The sequence below is a fragment of the Gopherus flavomarginatus genome, chromosome 8, assembly GCF_025201925.1.
Source record: "Gopherus flavomarginatus isolate rGopFla2 chromosome 8, rGopFla2.mat.asm, whole genome shotgun sequence".
Lineage (NCBI taxonomy): Eukaryota > Metazoa > Chordata > Testudines > Testudinidae > Gopherus > Gopherus flavomarginatus.
Genome location: NC_066624.1, coordinates 64074653 through 64097584, shown reverse-complemented (window position 1 = coordinate 64097584; position 22932 = coordinate 64074653). Strand labels below are relative to the sequence as shown.

Genomic DNA, 22932 nt, shown 5'->3' with positions numbered 1-22932 from the left:
TGTCCCTTGCTTGTGTATTACCAGATACATGGGAAGTTCCATTTGAGGAGATCTCAGAGCTGCAGTGGCTGGGCAGTGGAGCACAAGGAGCTGTCTTCTTAGGCAAATTCCGAGCGGAGGAGGTGGCTATCAAGAAAGTGAGAGAACAGAATGAAACAGACATCAAGCACTTACGGAAGCTGAAGCATCCTAACATTATCGCCTTCAAGTAGGTCATGACTTCTGTTATCTAGATAATTACTAGAAAAGTAATAACCTGTATTTTCCCAAGAGAAGACGTTGTTAGCCATCATGTCCTAGCCAATTGTTGAGTTCCGAGTACAGGAATTACCTTCTGGTTTATCCAATCTTCTGTAGTTAAAACGAAACGTATTCTGCCCCTCCTCTCTCAAATAGATATGTAGTGTTGTGGGCACTGTTAAGTGGTGTGCAACACTCCAACCTAGAGAGGTCATACTGACATTCATACACACAAAAACACAGTCATGTGAACTTCGCACATCTACAGGAAAAGAAAAGTCCAAGGAAACTATTGCCACAGAGATTTCCCCCTGCACAAAGCCCATGGGAAACTTTTCCTGTCCATTGGGGAGAACCTCACTACTGGGAAGGAGGCAGGCAGTGCATAGAGCTGTAGTCAGGCAGAGGTGAACAGATCTGATCAGAAGACCAATTCCTCTCCCCATTGAGTGAGTATGAGTTGCTCCTTTGTCTGTGCTCTGCAGGCTTCAGCTATGCTTAGTGAAGCTATTTAAAGACAATGGTGAGAACCAAGAACATTCAGACAAGAGAACAGGAACAGCTTCAGGTTTATGGTGAGCAGCAACAACTACCAGTACAAAATGCTCCCTTTCCAACTGGCAGCAATCGGTGGGTGATGACTGAGTGAGTGGTTGGGGTGGTGCCTAATCCATGTCACTGGGGCATGCAGGTCTACCTTTATCTAGATGACAGGCATAAGAGCAGTCTCGCAATTGGTGTAGCTTGCACCCTGTAGAAGGCGCATTCTCTAGTCATAACTGTCTGGGAGCGAACAAAGAAAGATCTACTGTAGTCCATATTCAGGTTTTAAAATTCCCAGAGGCTACCAAGGATTCCTCCTGGGCTGTAGCTTGCCTGCATCAGGACAGGTTCAAGGTCTCATCCTAGGAGCAGATCTTGGCAGGACAAGTTTGCAAGGCTCTGTGAAATGTGATTTGAGAGAGCTATGTGATGGTGTGCTCTCCTCAGCAGGTTGAGGACTCTCTGAGATGGCCCATACGCCAGAGAATGTCTTAAAGGACATGGCCTTTTTTCCAACCTGCTCTTTAGTTAAACCCTGACTTTTCAAGGTACTTAAGCACAAGCCTAACTGTGTTATGCGAGTATCCCATGAAAGTGTGAACACTCACGGCAACTTGTGTTCTATGTTGCGCACGTGTGTTTAAATCAGAAGAGCTCTGAGGGTGCTTCTTCCTCTCTCTCACAGCAAGTGAGGAGGATTTCCTTGTCAGTGTCTATTGAGTGCTAAATCAGGGCATGGCTGATGCACTGATGGAGTGTGTGCTGTGCTGGTGTGGGCCCATCCACCTGCACATGTACTGTAGTCAGCAGCATACGTGGGGATTGGAAATGCTGCTTTTTAGGGGACAGAATGAGGTATTCTGCACACTGCATTCAGCCTGGTCTGGCAGGATGGTGTACGGACCCTTCCTAAAGCCAGAACCTTATTGCTTCCCTCCAACAATGTTCTTGCTGCAAGGGCAGAATTTTGCCATTAAACACATCTGAATTCATGTTATCGCAAAACATAAAGGCTAGAGCTCCTGCAGTGCTATCAGTTTCTACAGCCCTCGTCCTCTTAAAGGACTGGAATGAATTGTACTTGAACTAGCAACAGATCTTCTCGGAGCAGGAATAACACTAGAGTGTGCATTAAGCAAAACCACGTCTTGGAGATCTGTGGTGTAAGTAGGTAATGTATTACTGGAGTTACTTAATGGGCATGGTTAATATGCTCAGTGCTGTACAAAACATGGACACAGTTCATGTCCTAAGAAGACAAACCATATAGTACAGACAAATAATCTAAGTAGATTTTACTCCTAACTCCATTTGTTATCCAAGTGATGCTTGCAGATACGTCCCAACCTAATTTAACTTTTGCTGCAAGAGGATTTTTGAATAGTACTAAAATATATGGTGGACAGAAATGATTTCCTTACTGTAAGGAGTGTTAGTAAGAATTTAGCTCCAAATGGAGTGGAGATGAACCCTTATTCTGTTAACCTGGCTGAAAACTAATACAGGGTCCAGGTTAGAGCTGCTTCAATGTGGAATTCCTGCTGATTCAGTGGGAGCTTTTCACGTGATGCAACTGTAAAACTGAGCCCAGAGTGACTTAGTGGAAGGCAAGCCAGCCAAACGAATTATGTGACAAGTTAGAAGGTGACTGCAGTGGTTGAATGAACTCAAGCCGTGTTTCTCCAAAGCGTGTCTGACAAGATATGGAATAAATATAAAACCTACTATTTTGACCTAACTTTGACGTAGGAAAACCACACAAACAAATACAAACAAACCTGAAGTAAAAATGAAGTCTAAGTCCTGATGACTGGAGATGGATCTGTTTTCTGTAATCTTAGTGGGAAGGGAGGAGGAGAAAATGTAGAGGAAATAGTAACAGAAATATTACGTTTAAGCTAATAGTGTCACATTATTAGCTGGTTAATCAAAATGCTGGGGGACTAATGGGGTCTCATAGAATGGAAGTTTTCTGACAGAAGGTTAGCTCTTTTCAGGCATTTTGGCAATGAACTACACTCAAGTTTGTGTTTGCTATGTGTCTGGTGTTCCAGAGCTCTTTCTGACTGAGCATTTACTAAGGCATGTTTTCTGTTTTCCTGTGAAGCATCGGAAGCTCCTGTCATTGCTTGACCAGGAGGCTCTGTAGTCTGATCTGGACCTGTATGGCAGTGTCTGCTTTTCTTTGCCTATATCCCTGGAGAATGAAAGTCAATACTAAGGCCTGGTCTACACTGGGGGGTGGTGTCGATGTAAGATACGCAACTTGGAATACCATAGCTGAAGTTGACGTATCTGATTCCGACTTACCTCCCGTCCTCACGGCGTGGGATCGACAGCCGCAGCTCCAACGTTGACTCCACTACTGCCGCTTGCTCCGGTGGAGTTCTGGAGTTGACGGGGAGCATGTTCAGGGATCGATATGTCGCGTCTCGACGAGACGCGATATATTGATCTCTGGTACTGCGGGTAGTCTGGATGTACCCTAAAACATAAAAGCCAAAGACATAAACCTACAGAGCAGCTTCTGCTTCTATAGGGAAACTTAATTTCTCCACATATGAGTCTGGTGCACAGTTGACACGTTCCAGAAAAAGAACAATGGTCTAATTTTCAAATGTGCTGAGCCCCTACAGCTCCCTGCCATGAAAGTCAGTGAGCTGTGAGCATTCAGATCACAATGGTATATTTTTGAGTTCAGAGAATCCCTTTGATACTGACTGGGTTTGATTTGCAGTAATGTGTATGGTGTTTGTGTGTGTTCTCTGACAGGGGAGTTTGCACTCAAGCCCCATGTTACTGTATTATCATGGAGTACTGCGCACATGGACAGCTCTATGAAGTGCTACGAGCTGGTCGGAAAGTCACACCTCGGCTGCTTGTGGACTGGTCCACAGGGATCGCAAGTGGAATGAATTATTTACACCTTCATAAAATCATCCACCGAGACCTCAAGTCACCAAAGTGAGTCCTTGGGTGCTTAAAACTAAAAAAGTAGATTTTTGAGTGAATTCCTCCAGCAAATGGATATCGAGCTAAATCAGGGGCCCTTAAACTGTCTCATGGTCTGGCCCATAACTTGAGAGAGATTTGTCCTGTGCTTCCTCTGATTTGTTTTTAACTGCATGGACCGTCTCTGCTCCCATTTATACTAGCAGAACATCCCTGTGGCAACTGAACCAGTTGCTTACGTGGGAACGTAATAGTAGGGAAACAAGTCTGCTAATGAGATGGCTGTTTTGCCCTTTTGAAAAAGTGAATCACTCTGTCTCCTTCTGCTCTTTATTTTGTCTGTCCTTCATGTCTGTTTTACTCTGGTCTCATCCCCTGCTCTCATGAATGTGTATCTTCCTCTTCTCCTACACCTGCTCCCCTGCTGATACTGCCCAGCTGCCTTATCTCATTCACCCTGGACATTGCTTCAGCCTCACCCTTCCTTCACTGTTTACAGCACGCGGTGTGACTGGTTCTGTTGTTGTATCTGTATTTGACTGTAAATGTTTTAAATGGTATGTTACTTTGTTTGGGCAGTGAGGTTATTATTACTACATCACTTATTATTTTTATTGTTGCTAGTTTGAATATCAAGACAAATTTTCCAACAAATAGTTCTACATTTTCTGTAATTGTTATCTCTAATTATACTGTATGCCAGGGATTGGCAAACTTTGGCACACAGCCCACCAGGGTAAGCACCCTGGTGTGCCAGGCTGGTATGTTTACCTGCCGCATCCTCAGGTTCGGTTGATCGTGGCTACCACTGGCCGCAATTTGCCATCCCAGGCCAATGGGGGCTGTGGGAAGTGGCGCTGGCTGAGGGATGTGATGGCTGCCGCTTTCCCCAGCCCCCATTGGCTGGAGCGGTGAACCGCAGCCAGTGAGAGCTGCGATTGGCCGAATCTGCGGATGTGGCAGGTAGAGAAATCAGCCCAGCCCGCCAGAGTGCTTACCCTGGCAGGCTGCAGGCCAAAGGTTGCTGATCCCTGCTGTGTATAGTATATACCGGTATATGGCTAAGTACATCTTCCATCTTAGTAGTCATTTTGTGTTAAAACATGCATTTACAAGAAGTTTGAAAGTCCCCCAAATATAGTCAACCTTGATGTTCCCAGTTATAACTCTGTCACAGTCCCTTTACACCTGGATGGACTTTGGCCCTAGAATTTAGAATCAGAGTTTGGAAAAAAAATCAAAATAATGTTATGGTACCTCATCTGTGAAGCTGCAGAATTATTAACCCTGTACTCTGACCCTGTCAAACAGCCTCACCAATGCTTCATACTGATTTGAAACTGAGTGTTTGCTAACAACAGCTGTTGCACTAAGATCTTGAGTGACTGTGGTTAAAATTGAGGTTTTATAAGGAAATGTTTGAGCTGCATTCCAAGAGGGTGGAGGTTTGTTTCCAGAACAGTGTAGTTTTTGGGGCAGTGGGTTTTAGCAGTGATAGAAACCAGGAGCCCTTTATCAGTAGGGTTGGAGACAGACAAGCAAAAATGTTAGTGTAGATTGCTTTACTGATTTTATTTCAGCACTACCTCATTTATGATGCAAAGCAGGGAAGAGGTAATTGTGACTTCCTCCCGCGTTGGCAGAACAACTGGATCTGGTGGAGTTACACAGGAAAAAGTTGTTCTGGACAGAGGGAGAGAATTTACTGAAACTAGCAAATTAATTAAATTTACTGATCAAACTGTTTTAAAGCTTTAGTTCCTGGCTGCTAGGGTCCAGATAAACCACTAATTCCTACACCCTCACTTTGCCCATTGATAACATAGGTATAGTTTATATCAGGCAGTGTTAGTAGATGACAAAGAACTTTAATATCCACTTCTGAAAGTTGCTATGGAAGTACAAAGCATTTTCTCATTGCTGATACCTTGTGTTTTTCCCTCTCTTTCCAGTGTATTAGTCACTCATACAGATGCAGTAAAAATTTCAGATTTTGGTACATCTAAAGAACTCAGTGATAAAAGTACAAAAATGTCCTTTGCGGGCACTGTGGCTTGGATGGCCCCAGAGGTGATACGGAATGAGCCCGTCTCTGAAAAAGTGGATATCTGGTAAGCACTTCTGTCATGTTAATTATACATCTTCACCTTCCTTTCAGCCAGTCAGATCTTCCCATTATATAGCATTACCAGCACTCTTTCCTCACCAGAAGGTCTGTCTCACTGCTCTCTACTGGACTTTCCATTCTCAGAGATGCTGCTAAGTATTATATGTAGGATCCTACCAAATTCATGTCCATTTTGGTCAATTTCACTGTCATAGGATTTTTAAAATCATAAATTTCACGATTTCAGATATTTAAATCTGAAATTTCATGGTGGTGTAACTGTAGGGGTCCTGACCCAAAAAGGGTGCGAAGGGGCGCAAGGTTATTATAGGGGGGATCATGGTATTGCCACCCTTAGTTCTTTGCTGCTGGCAGCGGCGCTGCCTTTAGAGCTGGGTGGCCAGAGAGCAGTGGGTGCTAGCCAGGAGCTCAGCTCTGAAGGCAGTGCCACGGCCAGCAATAGTGCAGGAAAAAGGATGGCGTGAGAAGGTATTGCCACCCTTACTTCTACACTGCTGCCTTCAGAGCTGGGCCCTTGGCCAGCAGCTGCCGCTGTCTGGCCACCCAGCTCTGAAGGCCGCGCAGAAGTAAGGATGGCAATACCACAAACCCCTCCAATAATCTTTCAACCTTTTGGATCGGGACCCCCAGTTTGAGAAACGCTGGTCTCCCTTGTGAAATCTGTGTATTATAGAGTAAAGATACACAAAAGACCAGATTTCATGGGGGAGACCAGATTTCACGGTTCATGACACATTTTTCCTGGCTGTGAATTTTAGGGCCCTAATTATATACTCCACAATGAGGAGTGGGGCTATGAAAGCAATAAAAATTCAGTGTATGTAGATGTTTATGATGTTGAGAGATGAAGGTCCTTAGCACTTCACAGAAGTGGGCCCCCAAAACCTGTCCCTTTAAGAATTAAAACAGTGAACAAACACAGGATCATGTTCTTCTGTTCCATGCGACGTTGTTGTAGCCAGGTTGGTCCCAGGATATGAGAAAGACAAGGTGGGTGAGGTAATATCTTTTACTGGACCAGCTTCTGTTTGTGAAAGAGACAAGCTTTCGAGCTCACACAGAACTCTTCTTCAGGTCTGGAAAATGTAGTCAGTGTGCAAGGATATGTAGAGAAAGAGATAGAAGGATGCCATTCCTTCTGGGATATAGTATTTTGGACTTTGAAACTCACTACCACATCTCTGCATCTCAGGCTAATTCTAGCTTCTGGAACGGTTATTCAGTGAGTGCTTTTCTTTGTCTCTTGGTTACTTCTCTTTTGCCTTTGTACTAACCATTTTAGCATCAGTTTACTATTTTATGATGCTCTCTATGTGGTTGATAGATGGCAGTTATTCCTTGCTACCTTTTGTGAATTATGACTTCTCCCTGGAGCCTTGGATTCATTACAGGAGAAAGGCAAATTTAGTTTTCTTACCTGTAATTTTCATTTCTTGTAGTACTTGTGGCACCTTAGAGACTAACAAATTTATTTCAGCATGAGCTTTCGTGAGCTACAGCTCACTTCTTCGGATGCATAGAATGGAACACACAGACAGGAGATACATACATGTTCTCTGTATGTATAAATATCTCCTGTCTGTGTGTTCCATTCTATGCATCCGAAGAAGTGAGCTGTAGCTCACGAAAGCTCATGCCACAAGTTACTCCTGTTCTTTTTGCGGATATAGACTAACACGGCTGCTACTCTGAAACATTTCTTGTAGTGTGGATTGCCTGCTCTGGACAGATTCTCCTTATACTTTTCTAGCCATGATTGGCTTTAACACAATTCTCATTCATCTTTCTTCAAGTTAGGACTAGAGGGAATCTCCAGTGGAGTCTGAAATGTCCAAATAGTGGCACCTACACAGTGGCTGTTTGTTTCCTCACCTTCACATTGTAATAGTGGGGGCTGTTTTGTGTTTCATTAGCTTTGGAAGCATTTGTCTGCAGAGGGCATGGATAGTTCAGCAAACACGCCAGCAGGTGGAGTGTTTGCTTTAAAAAAAACCCAAAGGAAATCTGTTAGCTGATTTATCATGAATACACATAAATTCTCACTTTGTCCCAAAGCAAGGGAGCTCTGATCAACAATGATTACAGCTAGGAAAACTAACTTTGCCATTTAGTTTACTGGAATTGGCAAGACTATGACCTTCCATTGTAGATTTTATCCATATTCCATTGTATTTTGCTCATAACTTCGTATCTTTTTGAGATTAAAAACCCGAAAAGGAGGAGGATTTGGTTTAGCTTTTCAGTGTAAAGTGAAAGTGAAAACCGATGCAACTGTGGATAAAAGGCTAGGGCTTAGGACAGTGGCAGAGAGAGGCTGCACAAAGTGTAAACTATATCCCTGGATAACACCCTTATCTAGTTAAATATATGAACCATTCTTGAATCCATTTTCAAAATCCAAAACCAGATGTAACCTGCTGCCCATTTTGATAACCAAACAGAAAGTCTGAGTCTGTTACAGAATTTTTTCTGTGTAACTCACTGTGAAGGTTTGTCCTTATGTTTCTGCAACAGGTCGTTTGGGGTAGTTTTGTGGGAGCTGCTTACAGGAGAGATTCCATACAAGGATGTAGATTCCTCAGCTATCATCTGGGGAGTGGGAAGTAACAGCCTGCACCTTCCTGTCCCTTCTACCTGTCCAGATGGGTTCAAAATCCTCATGAAGCAAACATGGTAAGAGCCACATCTCCTGCACAGACTTGGTGCTTGATCCTGCAGTCCTGGCTCTGCCAAACTCCCAATGGGGTCAGTGGAAATGGTGCCTGAATAAGAACTGGAGGGTGGGATCCAGAGCAAAGTTCTCTTTTTAAAAAACACCACTGCTGCTGAGAGAGCAACTGTGTGCTGGTAGCACACTATGCTGGATTTGACATCCCGTGTCCCGCTGCCATGAAGCAAAATGACTTGTGACCAGTAAGGCATTGGAGTTCGTACAAACAGCATGCACTTACTTATGCTGTTGATGTTGAAAGAGACAAGGGTGGTCAGAGAAAGGAACTCAGCGATGGAGAGATCAGACATGGCAGGGCTTGGGGAGGACCAGGGCAAGTGAGAGAGATGCTGGAGAGCAGCAGATCGAATGGGGAGGTGAGGGTGAAGAGGCAGGTGGCCAAAGGCTCATCCTGACCATGGCTGAGTACAGGAGAACCAGGAGTCACTCAGAGAGGACTGTGGATCTGGAGCTAGGTGAGTGGTACGGAACAGCTGCGTGGAGGGTGGGAAGAGAGGAGAGTTGAGTGGAGTGCTGTTCAGAAGAGGAAGAGGGAAGAATTGGAAGCAATAGGAACAAAGGAGGAGGAACCCAGTTCCCAGCCTTGGCATGGTTCTAGGTGGCGAAAGAGGAGAGACTACGATCTGCAGGAGGGGCAGTCTGGTCTCTGTTTCTGCTGGGAACTGGAGAGGTGCACCTTCTCTGTGCTGTAGCTAATTATCTGTGTCAATTTGAGGATGATGCTGCCTCTTGGCTCCCTGATCCATATTATTCCTGCACTCAGGACACCTTCTCAAGCCCCTCCCTGAAAATTCTGCAGTCTGAGGGTGAAAATATCCAAATTAGCAAGAATGTTTAAGAGCTTGGAAGCCCCAGCAATCTTGTCTGACTCTGTCCCATCTGTGTTAGCAGTCATGTCTCCCCTCTTTCTGGTCCTTTATATGGGGAATCATCATTGAGTAGGTGTGTTCCAGTGGGGTCGCACAACACTCAGTTCTTGGCCCTACACTGTTTAAGATTTTTATCAATGACCCAGAAGAAAAACAAAATCATCACTGATAAAGTTTGCAGACGCAAAAACTGGGGGAGTGATAAATGATACACTGATACAGAGTGATCTAGATCACTTGGTAAACTGGGCACAGGCGAACAATATGTGTGTTGATATGGCTAAATGTATACATCTAGGAACAAAGAATGTAGGCTACGCTTGCAGGATGGGGGAATCTATCCTGGGAGGCTGTGACTCCGATAAAGATTTGGGTCATGGTGGATAATCAGGTGAATAGGAGCTCCCAGTGCGATGCTCTGGCACAAAGAGCTAATGCAATTCTGGGCTGCATAAACAAGGGGATCTCGAGTAGGAGTAGAGAGGTTATATTACCTCTATATTTGTCACTGCTGCTGGAATCCTGCATCCAGTTCTTGTGCTCACGATTCAAAAAGGATGTTGCTAAATTGAAGAGGGTTCAGAGAAGAGCCTGAGAATGATTAAAGGATTAGAAAACCTGCCTTATGGTGATAGACTCAAGGAGCTCAATCTATTTAGCTTAACAAAAAAAAAAGTTAAGAGTGACTTGATCAGGGTGTATAAAGACCTAAATGGGAAACAAATATTTGACAATGGGCTCTTCAGTCTAGCAGACAAAGGTATAAAATGATCCAGTAACTGGAAATTGAAGCTAGCCAAATTCAGACTGGAAATAAGCTGTAAATTTTTTCACAGTGAGAGTAATTAACCACTGGAACAATTTACCAAGGGTTGTGGTGGATTCTCCATCACCAGCCATTTTTAAATTACGACTGGATGTTTTTCTAAAAGAAATGCTTTAGGAATGTCTTTGGGGAAGGTCTATGTCCTGTGTTATACAGGAGGTGAGACTAGATGATCTCAATGGTCCCTGGAATCTGTGAATCCATTAATACAATCCTGGCAAATTCTTTTTCATCTGTTGGCTCTACAGCTACCAGCTCTTGGAGCAGTACAGTCTATGAGCTGTTCGTTAGTTAAGAATTGCATACCTCCTCGTGTGCACAGAAACCTCTCTATTTGACATGCAGACAGATCCACCTATTTTTTGACCTGCATCTCATACCTGCAAGTTTGACATCAAGTTTTCCCAAGGAAATATGTTTTTATTGGGGACCTAGCTGCTTCTGTCAAAATGGCTGGTCATGAGCTAGTTATCGAGATAATCCAGCTGCATGCTGGACTGGGGACTTTACCCATGTGGTTGTGGGTCATGTTCTCCCTCTTGCCAGGTTACAGAGCTCAAGGTCTTGTTCTTAGGAAGGGCATTAATGCTGAGTCTTCATCCTTCAGGCTCAATAATGGCAGGGAATCCCTAAGGGGAGTGGAATATGAAAGAATCCCTTGATTCTCCTACATTAGCCAAGATGAGCAGCCATCCGTTCTGGCTAGTATACTAGGAAAATGAGGAAGAAACCATGCTGTGATGCTCACTATTCTTCAGTGACCTGTAATTTTCAAGAGGTGCTCTAAATATGTCAGTCAGATTCAGAAACTCAAGGGACACCTGGCTGAAATCTAGTCGGTTTCACCAAATGAGTTAGAGTAGATTCATTTTCTGCCTGCCTTGAGCCACCTGTGACGTTTGTGATTCTTACAATCACAGTTTCCTGTTTTACAAATATTCTCTCTGCCCTGTTGTTGTAGAAGGGAAAACTGACTACAGTGCAACAGTGAAAGGGCTTACACACAGCAAGCTGTCACGTGCTCCAAGGAAACACACTGGGTGGGAAAGAGAATTTTTTACTCTGCTCTTTTCCAGCTACAGCAATCTAAGGCCTGGTCTACACTGGGGGGAGGAAATGGGGGGGGTCAATCTAACTTATGCAACTTCAGCTACGTGAATAAGGTAGCTGAAGTCAATGTACTTAGATCTTCTCACCGCGGTTTCTTCACTACGGTGAGTCGGCTGCTGCTGCTACCTCGTTGACTCTTCCTGCGCCTCTCACTGAGCTGGAGTACAGGAGTCGACAGGAGAGCACTTCTGGATTGAGTTAGATGCAATAAATCTAGTGAAGACATTCCCATATGGTTAATTGTATCAGTAGGGGGTAAAACACTTTCAGTGTGATTTTAACTCTGTAGCATGTCCCCTTAACTTGACTTTGTTGTTCTGTTCAGGCAGAGCAAGCCCCGGAACCGTCCCTCTTTCCGACAGACGCTGATGCACCTAGACATTGCATCTGCTGACGTTCTTGCCACCCCTCAGGAGACCTATTTCAAATCTCAGGTAAATACAGACTGGCCATAGCTGGTGGTGCTTGGAGGACTACGGGGTCTCACAGCTATTACTGATTCATCCTGGAAGCCAGACCAAGTGGGACTCCAGCCCAGGATGTAATGGGTTGGTTTGTATCTGAGAGGGAAAAAGAGAACTAGGGCAAGGACGGGAGGGTTTTGCAAGGGAAAATGCAATAATAAGCCAACCTCAGAAAAATCTTAGGCTGAGGCATATGTTTTACTATTTATGTTAACAATAAAGGCTTCTGCTAGGAAGGGATTATGCTTTGGACACAAACCGTGTGTGTATGCACCTGCTGTGTTCAGAAAACAGAGTGGGGACGTTTGTACCAGAAGTGGTGTTTCCAGACACCCTTTACCCAAAAGACAGAAGCGAAAGAAGTCCTGAATAGCACAACAATAGCTGCAGCAGCTACAAGTTCAGCCTGCAGCCCAATAGGCCTTTATGCAATTTACAAATGGCTAGCAAGCCTGGTCTGCAGTCCGGCATTTATAGCAGTTTACAGCATTTGCAGACCAGACAGACAGAACAGTATCAGCAAGCTCAGGCTGCAGCCAAGCCACAGCTGTCCTAGAGCAGGGAGACAAAGACAGCTGTGCAGAATCTCCAGGGTCCCAGCTCCCTGACCCTATCAGCTGCTCACAGGGTGACAGACAGGGATGATCCCCTCTGTCCTGTATGGTGAGCGAGCACACGAAGTATGATTCTACACATTAGGGCCACGAGGGCTAGTGACTTCTTTGGAGGGTTAATACTGTGCCAGTAGACACACTACCAGGCCTCATAGACTTGGGAAGTGACCAAACACTCATTAGGATAGAACTACAATTTGCAGCAGAGCTTATGTCCATGGGGTTCCTGGGACTCTTGGCAGCAGCTTGAGACCTTGGGACTAGGGTCCTGGGTGGGCTGCACAGTGCGAAAATGCAGGCATGCCCTGGCTTTGATTTGTGGGGGACTGATGTGACAGGATGGGAGGGCTTAGTGAGAAATAGGAATATTCTGCTGATGAAGCATGAAGCTGTGAATCATGAATCAGGAAGCAGACTAGGTAGGGTTCATTACGCAACCCGCTTGACTGTATGTGAGGGAGCAGAGGCAGAATACAGGAGTCCTATGGGGACCACTTTCAGTCCCTGACGTCATAGTTCCCGAGAGAACTGCATTTCTCACTCCTTCGTGACCTCCTCGAAGGCAGGCACCAGGCTTAGGTCTCTAGCTATCATCTTACTTGGGGCAAGGTTCTGTGACTTTCTCCGTCCAGAGCAGGGAGTTAGGCTGCAGTTCACTATGATCATTTTAGCAACCCCGGTTTAAGTTCAGCACCTGCCATCCTGGTCTTTTGGGAGCATTGACAGGGTTAACCAGTGATCAGCCAGCCTTTGTAGGCTTCATAAGTATTATTTATTCAGAACAAAGGCATTACGGAGAAAACATATCTTAAGATCACTAAACAGCTCATATGCAATCTTAGCTTACCAGGCAGTCACCCAGTGTTGATGGCCCTAGTGCCTGCAATAGCCACTTAGAGCTGGGATCTCACAGTATGCACTCGCTGAGGGACAGTGAATGTTGCGGTTTTATGGCACAATTCAGATTTAACTCAGGGGCCGTGTGAAATGATTTTGAGACTCCTAATGCCAGGTGGACATTTGCTTCCATATGATGTGCTTTGTAGTGTCTGTGGGGGAGCCGGAACCTGGAGAGCGCTTCCATACTTGCAGGGTGGGTGAAGTTTAAGAGTCTCGATAGATTGAACACAGATAACAGGGAATTTTGCAGGTCAGGACTGAGTATGTTGCAGAGCTGTGTGTGGAAACTTGCATGATGCCTGTTTGCGCTATACCTGGCTCTAGGCGGTACTACTAGGCATTGCTGGGGGCAGCCCTAATGCTGGAATAGCAGAAGAGAGCTTCAGGCCAGGACTGGGATGGATGGGCTGTAAGGTGGCTCCGTACTGCAGGCGTGTGGCAGGTCAGGACAGAGGTTCTTTGGTGGACAGGTGATCAGACACGTGTAAATGGTAGCCTGAGTATGGGAATGACCTAGTAATAGAAGAATGAACTCCTCTGCTGCAGAGTTGTCTCTGCCATGAATCATGAAGCTGTATAACCATGAATATAAAATGCCATCCCACAGGCTGAATGGAGAGAAGAAGTAAAGAAGCACTTTGAGAAAATTAAGAGTGAAGGAACTTGCATACACCGGCTGGATGAAGAGCTAATTCGTCGCCGAAGAGAAGAGCTCAGGTCTGTCGAGGATCTCACCCCTTACCTCTCTACCTGTCGAGATAAACCCTAGTGACAACGGGGCCATAGAACATTGCTAACTTACCCCTCCCGCGTTCTCAAATAAGACAGGTTTATTTTGCCCTTCTTGGGTCAGGATCCCCGGGTTGTCCAGTTGAGCCTTAGTTTTCCTTTCTTGTTAACAGGCACGCATTAGATATCCGTGAACATTATGAGAGGAAGCTAGAGCGAGCCAATAACTTGTACATGGAGCTCAGCGCCATCATGCTGCAGCTGGAGGTCCGCGAGAAGGAGCTCATTAAGTATGTATATCTGGGGAGAGGGGAGCATACATGCACATATGCTTGTATACAGGAGATGGTTCTGAACTGGGAATAAACAGACTACTCTGCATGCCTTCGGATTGAGCCTCTAGCAGCAAGCTTCCAGACCTGGATAAAGGACCAGGCGGCTGAGTCTCTGCTTGATTTCTCTAAGTCATTGTCCAGATTGGAGGGCATTCTTTTTAAGGATGGTGAATGACAGACTCCTTATTGTAAACATCCTCCATTTCATCCTGCAGCTGATGACTGAGAGAAGAGAGCTTTCATATTTTGCTACCAGCTGTGTTAAATGGTCTCTTCCATCAGCCCCTCTGTAAAGAGGGGAGACAGTGTTCCCTAAACTGTGTACCAGGGCCACAGATAAGACACCTGCTCCCTGCAAAGAAAGTAGAAAATAATTAGGCCCTTTGTAAGTGCAAAACACACCACACACCTTGTCAGTCCGTGAAACAAGCACACAGTGTGTATCACCATTTATGCAATAGTTGCTTCTTCATCCAGCCAGAGGTGGATTACAATTTTGTGGGGTCCTGGGCCAGAGCAATTGCCCCCACTCCTCCACCCCAGCGCTCCTGCCAAGAAGCAGGATCAGGGTGCAGGGGCTTTCCCTGCTTCACCCGCCTGCCCAGCACTCCTGCCAAGGAGTGGGGTCAGGGCTTGCCCTGCTCTCCCTGCCTGGCATTTCTGCTGGAGAGTAGTATTGGGGTGAAGAGGCTTGTCCTGCTCCACCTGCCTGGCGCTCCTGCTGGGGAGTGGGGGTTGGGATGCAGGGGCTTGCCCTGTTCTGCCACCAGACAGGCGGGCAGGGCAGGGCAAGCCCCCACGCCCCAACCCAATTGGCTAAGGCCCCTGGGCATGGGCTCCGTTAGCCCAGTGGCTAATCCGCCACTGAATCCAGCAGTAACTTCCATTTTACAAAGAGGAGACTAGGGATTTATTCTTTGTTCTGTATTTCAGACGGGAACAAGCGGTGGAAAAGAAATATCCTGGGACTTACAAGCGTCATCCAGTCAGACCAATAATCCACCCCATTGCGGTAGAGAAGCTGATGAAGAAGAAGGGGGTCTCTCATAAGCCAGGGAGCCAGACAAAACGGTAGGAAACTTCTGCACAAAACAAAATCCTAGCCAGGGAAGCAAGACCTACACAAGAGAGTGACAGTGTGGTTCGTCTTGGAAATGTGACTGGGTGAAAATGGCTGATTCCTGCACAACAAAGCTGCTTCCTTTGCGTGTTCTGTAATATGCCTGCTTGCTTCAGTGCCAAGCGGGGTTCTGTCCTTTGAGTCCTGCAAGCAAAGCAGAACCAGCACAGCTAAGAGTGAGTAAGCTGAACTCTAGTCTGACTGCCACACCATAAACACAGTTGTTAATTAAGTTCATGTTGTAGGGACAAATTCTGCCCTCAGTTACACGTGGGCAGCTGTGTTGAAACATTGGGTCCACAGAATCTTTTTATTGGTGTGATACAGGAGCCAGAAAGAACCCAGCATGACACTCAGAACCCCATGAAGTCTGCATGGCTGGCAGGGAGAAACAAATGTCTTCTAGTCTGAGCAAATGTAGTGCCGGCTCGTTGCTGGCCCTGACGCTAGTGCAGGAAGGAAAGTGGAGAGTGGCCAGAAACAAGATCCGAGTCAGCTGGAAGGATGGCCTTGTTGCTGAGGCACCTAACTCGTCCCCACAGTCCCTGCATGACCTCAGGCAACACTCATGCAGATCGATTTTCAGCCGTTTTCCCTAGTTTTGTATTCCTCGGTTGTTGGGATTCTACACCCTAATTAACAATCAGTGATTAATGTTTATTCCTGTGTAGCTGAAATGATCTGACTGCTTTATTGTCTGTCTTGTGCTACCTGGAGACCCCATTGTGCTGGGACCGGCCCAGACACATCAAAAGATACAGTCCCTGCCCCAAAGTTTACAAGCTAAATAGACAAGACAAAGGGTGTGGGAAAGGGATAGAACTTACAAGCAGATGTGTTAGTGCCGTGATTTATTGGTGGGAAGTTAGTGGGTTTTTAATTTAAAAACAAAAGAGACTTTATTAGGAGGGGGTTAACTAAATGGAAAGACAAAGCACTGTGGAGGAGAGAAAGGTAGGAGAGGACTGTCACTGTTTCTGGGTAACTGCTCCTGTGCTCCCTCCAGGGCATCTGCCTAAGGTTTCCAGCTCCCAGCTGTCACCTCTCTTGGGCGTAGACCTGAGTTTCTCTTCCTCCTAACTGAGCATTTTAAGGCTGCACAGCTCCCTGCCTTACACAGTGGTGTCCCCAGCAAGCCAGTCTGCCTGAAGTCCAGTGCCTTTCTCTCCAAGAGCCAGTGTATTGCCAGCAGTTACAAATTACCACACAGCTCTTTCTAATCAAGCACATTTATACTTAAGGGAAAGGCATTACAGAGAAAACATTAAAACAATAAATGTTCCAGTAGAGATGCTAAACATACCAAGAGTCCCCCATCAATCCATAGGAGGCCCTAGTAGGCCAAAATATTTCCAGTCCTTCAACATGGATTGGGGACTTTGGACATAAGGTCCTGCTGGATCAGAAAGAGGGCCCTGAGTCAGTTTAAACACACAGCTTTTTTATGCCCAAAGCCCTTTTTTAGTCATTTGATCCCTGGAAAACGGAGCTTGAACCAGTATATGGAAGCCTTCCAATTGGTGGTACCGCTCTGCAGATGTTTAAAGTCGTGAGTGATTCCCCTTTAATCACCCCGTGCTGTTTTAGTTCCTGGAGGTGCTGTGGTAACGCTCCTGCATCAGTAGAACACAATCATACGAACCATCCCAGGCCCACAGTGATACATAAACTTAACACAATATGTTCTGCCAAAGATACAGCATGCAGTTGTGATATCGGCCACAGGGACCGGGGAGGGTGGTAGGAGAGACAGGTGAAAGAGACAGAGGTGAAAGGGCCATGAGTGGGGATAGAGGGAAGTGAGTTGGAGCCAACAGCCAATCAGCAGAAGGGAAAGAATGTCCATAGACTGTAGAGAGCAGGGTCTGGTGCAGCTGCTTGTCGTGCTTCCTCCTGCTGACTGGGTCACTGGTCCCGGAGTGATGCCATGGGTTAGTTCTACCTTCAAAGTTAAATCCCTGTTTTCATCTGTCTCCCAGGCCAGACCTGCTGAAATCAGAGGGCATCTCCAGTGCAGAGGTGGCACTCAATGGCTCACCAGTCTCAGGAAGTCCCAAAATGTCAACACTCAGTAACAAAGGCCGATACCGCTGCAAACCACGTCACCGACGAGGGAACAGCAAAGGCAGCTATAATGAATTTGCAGGGATCTTGAAAAATCAACCAGCACATGACAACTCACCCCAGCCACCTCATCCTCATCATCATCATTCTCATCTTTCCAGCCTACAGCAGCACCAGCAGCATAGTCACCCCCATTACCATGGCCATCACCCCAGGCTAAACATCCAGGGGCAAGACATCGCAAACTGTGCGAACAACCTGAGGTACTTTGGCCCTGCTGCAGCCCTGCGGAGCCCCCTCAGTAACCATGCCCAAAGGCACATGTCCGGCTCCAGCCCCGACCTCATCTCTACTGCTATGGAAGCAGATTGTCGGAGGAATCTGGAGAATGAGGAACACAAGGTTGATCACTGGCAATGTTGTAAAGCAGACCCACACAACCCCTGTCCTCAGTGCAGACAGGCGAACGGTGGCCAGAAACAGATGCCGTCCATTGAACCAGGGATGAACCACCCTGAATCAACAACGTGTGGTCCCTTGTACGAAAAGGCCCAGCTTCCTGAAAAGATGGAGGAGGAGGACTTCAACAGCTGCAAGTCAGTGTCATTGCTAGACACCCCTCAACACCAGGCTGCTCCAGTGCTACCTTGCAAACCCAGACCTATTCAAAAGGTAAAGACGACAAAGTCGTCTTTAAAATAACAGTAGTCTAATATTTAAAATTTTCCAGAAAAAAATTGTACAATGTGGTATAGTATTGTTTGAGAGAGAGTATCTGACTCTGTTAAAAAAAAAAAAAAAAAAAATGGCAAAACAACCAAAAAACACTTTGTATGGCAATCCATACACAAAGGGGCAGAGTTAAAGTTGTGCATGCAACTTTAATTTTAATTTGTGTGCTTTGTTTTGCAACCTTGACATCCTTTTTAAAGTAGTTTTTATTGGGAAGATTATAGGTGGAGGTAATAGTACTGCATATGGTTAATGTGGCCTAACACATCCCATTATAAGACTCTTTTCAGTTACATATAACTTTGCCAAACATTAACTGTTTGGACTGAAACTTACAAGGCCAAGTGTCTGACTAAAGGTTTTGGTTTGTTTTTTTTAAAGAAAAAGAAATCAGAAAAAATGGTCCAGCCATTTCTCAGAACAGAGTCAGGGAAAATTGTATTGTTTTGCCTATGTTTAAAAAAAATTCTTACAACCATTTCTTTGAGAAGCTTTTAGTTCCTCTACTATGCTTTGGAGCAGGAGCTCCAAATTTGCCGCAGATGCTGCCCTAGTGTCAGCAAAACACCTTTTGGAGTTCCTGTGAGATTGTCTAAATTTACCCAAGTTATAAGATTCCAAAAGTTGTGATTTGTTCTTTCTATAGAGGCTTTGGCAGCTAAATACCCAAAGATTCTGTCTGCACTGAGCATGCTCCAGCCTGGAGCTGAAAGACTCTCCCTGCAATTGCTCTGTTTTGCAGCCTGGGAGTGCTTTGGTGCCAGGAACAAGACCTGAGAGAAGGGATATAGTCTTCTGTGCTCTCAATACTTCCCCTGCTGGCACTCAACAAGGGGGAGATGTGGGAACCGGCCTGGCTGGTATGCAGAGAACAGAGGAGCAGGGCTTGGGGAGGTGGCCAGTGGAGAGACTGGGACAAGGGTGGGGACTGGAACCAGGGCAAAGGGGATTGAAATGGGACTGGGTTGTGAAGGTAAAGTGAGATTGGTACTGGGAGAAGCATAGGGTGGTGGGGCCAGGCACAGAATATGTCAGCCTTTGGGGGAATAGGACCCAAAGGGTCTCAACACTGAAGTGCACTCCTTTAAAAACCCGGAATAGAGTGGAGGATTCCCGATTCTCAACATTTCCTGTACTGGCAACAAATAGCTATGAAACCCACTGACAAAATATATGCCTCATTTCCCTCTTGTGACTTGTCCATATGGAGGATGACAACCTACTACTGCTATCAGTTACTTCGTTAGCTAAAGTGGAGGAAGTTAGTGCAGTGGATCTAAAGCTTCCAAACCTTACTGATGGCCCATGTGGTTGGCGATATGGTTCCACATGATGGATTTGTTTTTCCAGTTTGCTTTTTAAAGAAGCCCTAGAAAATTACACACACAAAACTACATTAAAATAACATTATTAAGGTTGCAAAGTCAAGCATTCCACAGTTTGGAAATGCCAGAATTCAGATTGCCTGTGCAACCTTAAATCAACCTTCCTGTGTGTATGCATTATGAGACGGTCTTTAATTACGTGATCACTTGCTATTTTTTTTCCACAAGACCCCTGCCTCGGTCAGTACACAGGACGAATCATTGCTCTGGGGATGAACCATTGTTGCTTTTTTCTATAGGGCCCTATCTCATTTGTTGTGGAAGTTGGAAGGTGTTTAGTGAACAAGGCAGAGAATTGCAGGAAGAGAAAGGATGGTGTCATGGTTAAGGCAGTCACATAATTAAAGAATGTATCATAATGCATATACACAAGGGAGGCAAATTAATGTTATGCAGGCAGCCTGGCATTTCCTAACTTTTCAGTGCTTGACTTTGCAACCTTAATAATGTTCTTTTAATGTAGTTTTTTGTGTGTAAGTTAATAAAATAATCAATTTTTCAAGAGATAGGAAAAAAGATATAAGAAGGGAGGGTCACGACAGAAAAGGACAAGCTATATTGGAGGAGAAATACAAAGAGTATTTGTATGAAGTCTGCCAGGAGGACATTAGATTTTGAGAAAAATACCAGACAAAGTGGTTAAATCTCATTTGTAGTCAAATCGTAATAAAAAAAAGCCATGCTTGATCATTTCTTGGCTGGATTATTGAGCTCAGGTCAAAGCTGGCTTGCTCCCAGCTTCCAATGATGACCTTTATGGGGGGGGAGGGATAGCTCAGTGGTTTGAGCATTGGCCTGCTAAACCCAGGGTTGTGAGTTCAATCTTTTAGGGGGCCATTTAGGGATCTGGAGTAAAAATCTGTCTGGGGATTGGTCCTGCTTTGAGCAGGGCGTTGGACTAGATGACCTCTTAAGGTCCCTTCCAACCCTAATATTCTAGGAACAACTCCTTGTGAGAGTGTTATTTTTTTAACTGCTATAGTCCTTTTGATCTTCCATATCTCAGGCTTTTTCCTCTCCTGGTAGTGTCTCTTAACAACCCTCAAATGTTTACGGAGAAGTGGCTTATCTTCAGCTATTCTTTTCCTTTCTGCTTGTTTTCCCATTAGCTCCATATTAAACTAAAACTATACAGTAAACCTCCCCATAACCCGGTCAACATCCAGTATTCATGATGATTAATGAACAGTTCCAATTCTGTCACAGTTGCCTTTTTACTTCCTTTAGAATCTGGTGTACTCTCACTTTTAATTTTCTCAGATACCTCCCCTGCTTCTATGCATTATTGACTAGAGTCAGCTAGCTTATTCGGAGAGTTATGAGGACTATGTGACTGTATCCTTATTACTCTAATTCTGCTTGTTTTATTTCTTCTGATTATACTCCACTGCTTCTAATTGCATGATAAACCTTTGAGATGTCCCCAGAATCCAGTGCTGTGTTTCAGGCTACCTCATTTCCATAAGTTTTCTTTCAGTATTTTTGTCATGTTATATTCCTCCTAAATACTGAATACTCCTAAATATCACTCCAAAATACTGTACATCTCTCCCTAATGATATAATTTTGGAACCAGAGAATTGGAATAATTTTCATTCAGGTGTGACCTTGTGGCTGTCAAAGAATATTTCAAAACTAGGTACTAATAATTCTACAGTAAAGCACATTGTGTCCCTGCTGAATTCTGTATCTTTGGTCATCTTGTCACTTGAGGACTGTAAAACTGTGCCAGTCTCTGGCTTGTCTATGCAGGGAAATTGATTGGCAAAACTCTAGTGGCAGAATTCTACTGCTGTAGGTAGCTATGATAGTATAATTCCCCATGTGGACACTGTTCTGGAAAAAAAGTGACTTTGTTTCAGAAAAATTACCCCACTGCAAAACACAAAGGACCAAGTCACTTTTCTTCTGGAATAGAGCATCCATATGGGAGTAATGCCAACATAGCTATAGCAGTATAATTATACTGCCAGTCAGTGTCCCTATGAAGACAAGATCTAAACTCTGTGTTAAATGTCCCCATATCAGAAATATTGCTGGGATATTCCAGTATCTCAGAAGTTGCCCTGGCTGTTTTAACTCAGACCTTTATAATATTCGCGCATGATGACTCTAAGACCCGATTGGTTGGATTTCCTGTTACATTGATCAGCAGTCAAATGTCTCTGTCCGTCCAGTGTGAAACATTTGCCACATCTCAGAGTTTTCCTGCACCATTCCGCTTTTCATAACTTTTAGCTTGTAGAAGTTTTTGACTCCTTATTTGTTTGGAATGCTGTAGTTCATTCCCTTCCTTCGTGGGCCATGGAGAGAACAGATTCTCTGAACGGCCTTCAGCATGCTCCGAACGCTTGCAGCTCTGTATTATGACAATTAATATAATTTAATCTCATGCCTCATGGCTTCAGCTGTTCACCTGCATGGCTCAGGGAGGACTTTTTCCTCTGATGCGTAATTAGCTGGACGTATTTTGAGGGTTAGGGGTTTTTTGCCTTCCTTTGAAGCAGCAGGGATTGGCTCTGGCTGCAGACGGAACACCAGATTGGGTGGACCAAATGATCTGGTGTAGTACAGAGAATCCTGTATTTTAGATGCCTGGTTGGTGTGGCTTTGCTCATGTGCTCTGGATTTAAGTGATCACCAGATTAGAGATCAGGATGGAATTTTTCGCCAGGTTAAATTGGCTGGGACCTTTGAAGGTTTTCATCTTCCTCTGCAGCAGGGGGGATTGGTTCATCTGCTGGGATTGTCTTAGCATACGTTATTGGTGGTGCCTCGGTCCCCCTGTTCTCAGCCTGTGACACATAGCAGCTTAGTCTCTTGAGGACTGAAATGTTTAGTCTACTCAAGATACTGGGCTCCATATGGTGGTAACTGGGTGTGAATTAATGGTCTGCGATTATACAGGAGATCAAAGTAGATGATCTAAGGGTCCTTCTGGCTTTAAACGCTATGAAACCTTTTGGTGCAGTGGCTTTTGTACCAGAGAACCAAGTGGCAGCTAGGTAGCTGTTTGATTGTTTGTTTTAAATCAGTTCAGTAACATAGTTCTCTTTCCCCTGCCAGAGTGGTGATGACTCTTCAGAACAGGAAGAGGGAGAAGTGGACAGTGAAGTGGAGTTCCCACGGAGACAGAGGTAAATAGCTAAACCCCGCCAATCCTTCCTTGAGTGGTAAGCAGAAATCCATT

The 22932-nt window shown here is 45.0% G+C and overlaps 1 protein-coding gene across 3 annotated transcripts in view; it reads left to right on the top strand.

The window, feature by feature from the left end:
* MAP3K13 (mitogen-activated protein kinase kinase kinase 13) overlaps positions 1 to 22932 on the top strand; it is a 144113-nt gene that overhangs the window by 109687 nt on the left and 11494 nt on the right. For all 3 annotated transcript variants that reach the window (XM_050965399.1, XM_050965398.1, XM_050965401.1), the window contains 10 exons: positions 25 to 208; positions 3556 to 3747; positions 5688 to 5846; positions 8378 to 8536; positions 11725 to 11833; positions 13985 to 14094; positions 14280 to 14396; positions 15375 to 15512; positions 17541 to 18297; positions 22809 to 22879. In XM_050965399.1, coding sequence (XP_050821356.1) covers positions 25 to 208; positions 3556 to 3747; positions 5688 to 5846; positions 8378 to 8536; positions 11725 to 11833; positions 13985 to 14094; positions 14280 to 14396; positions 15375 to 15512; positions 17541 to 18297; positions 22809 to 22879 — 1996 coding nt within the window. The remainder of the gene's footprint in view (positions 1 to 24; positions 209 to 3555; positions 3748 to 5687; positions 5847 to 8377; positions 8537 to 11724; positions 11834 to 13984; positions 14095 to 14279; positions 14397 to 15374; positions 15513 to 17540; positions 18298 to 22808; positions 22880 to 22932) is intronic.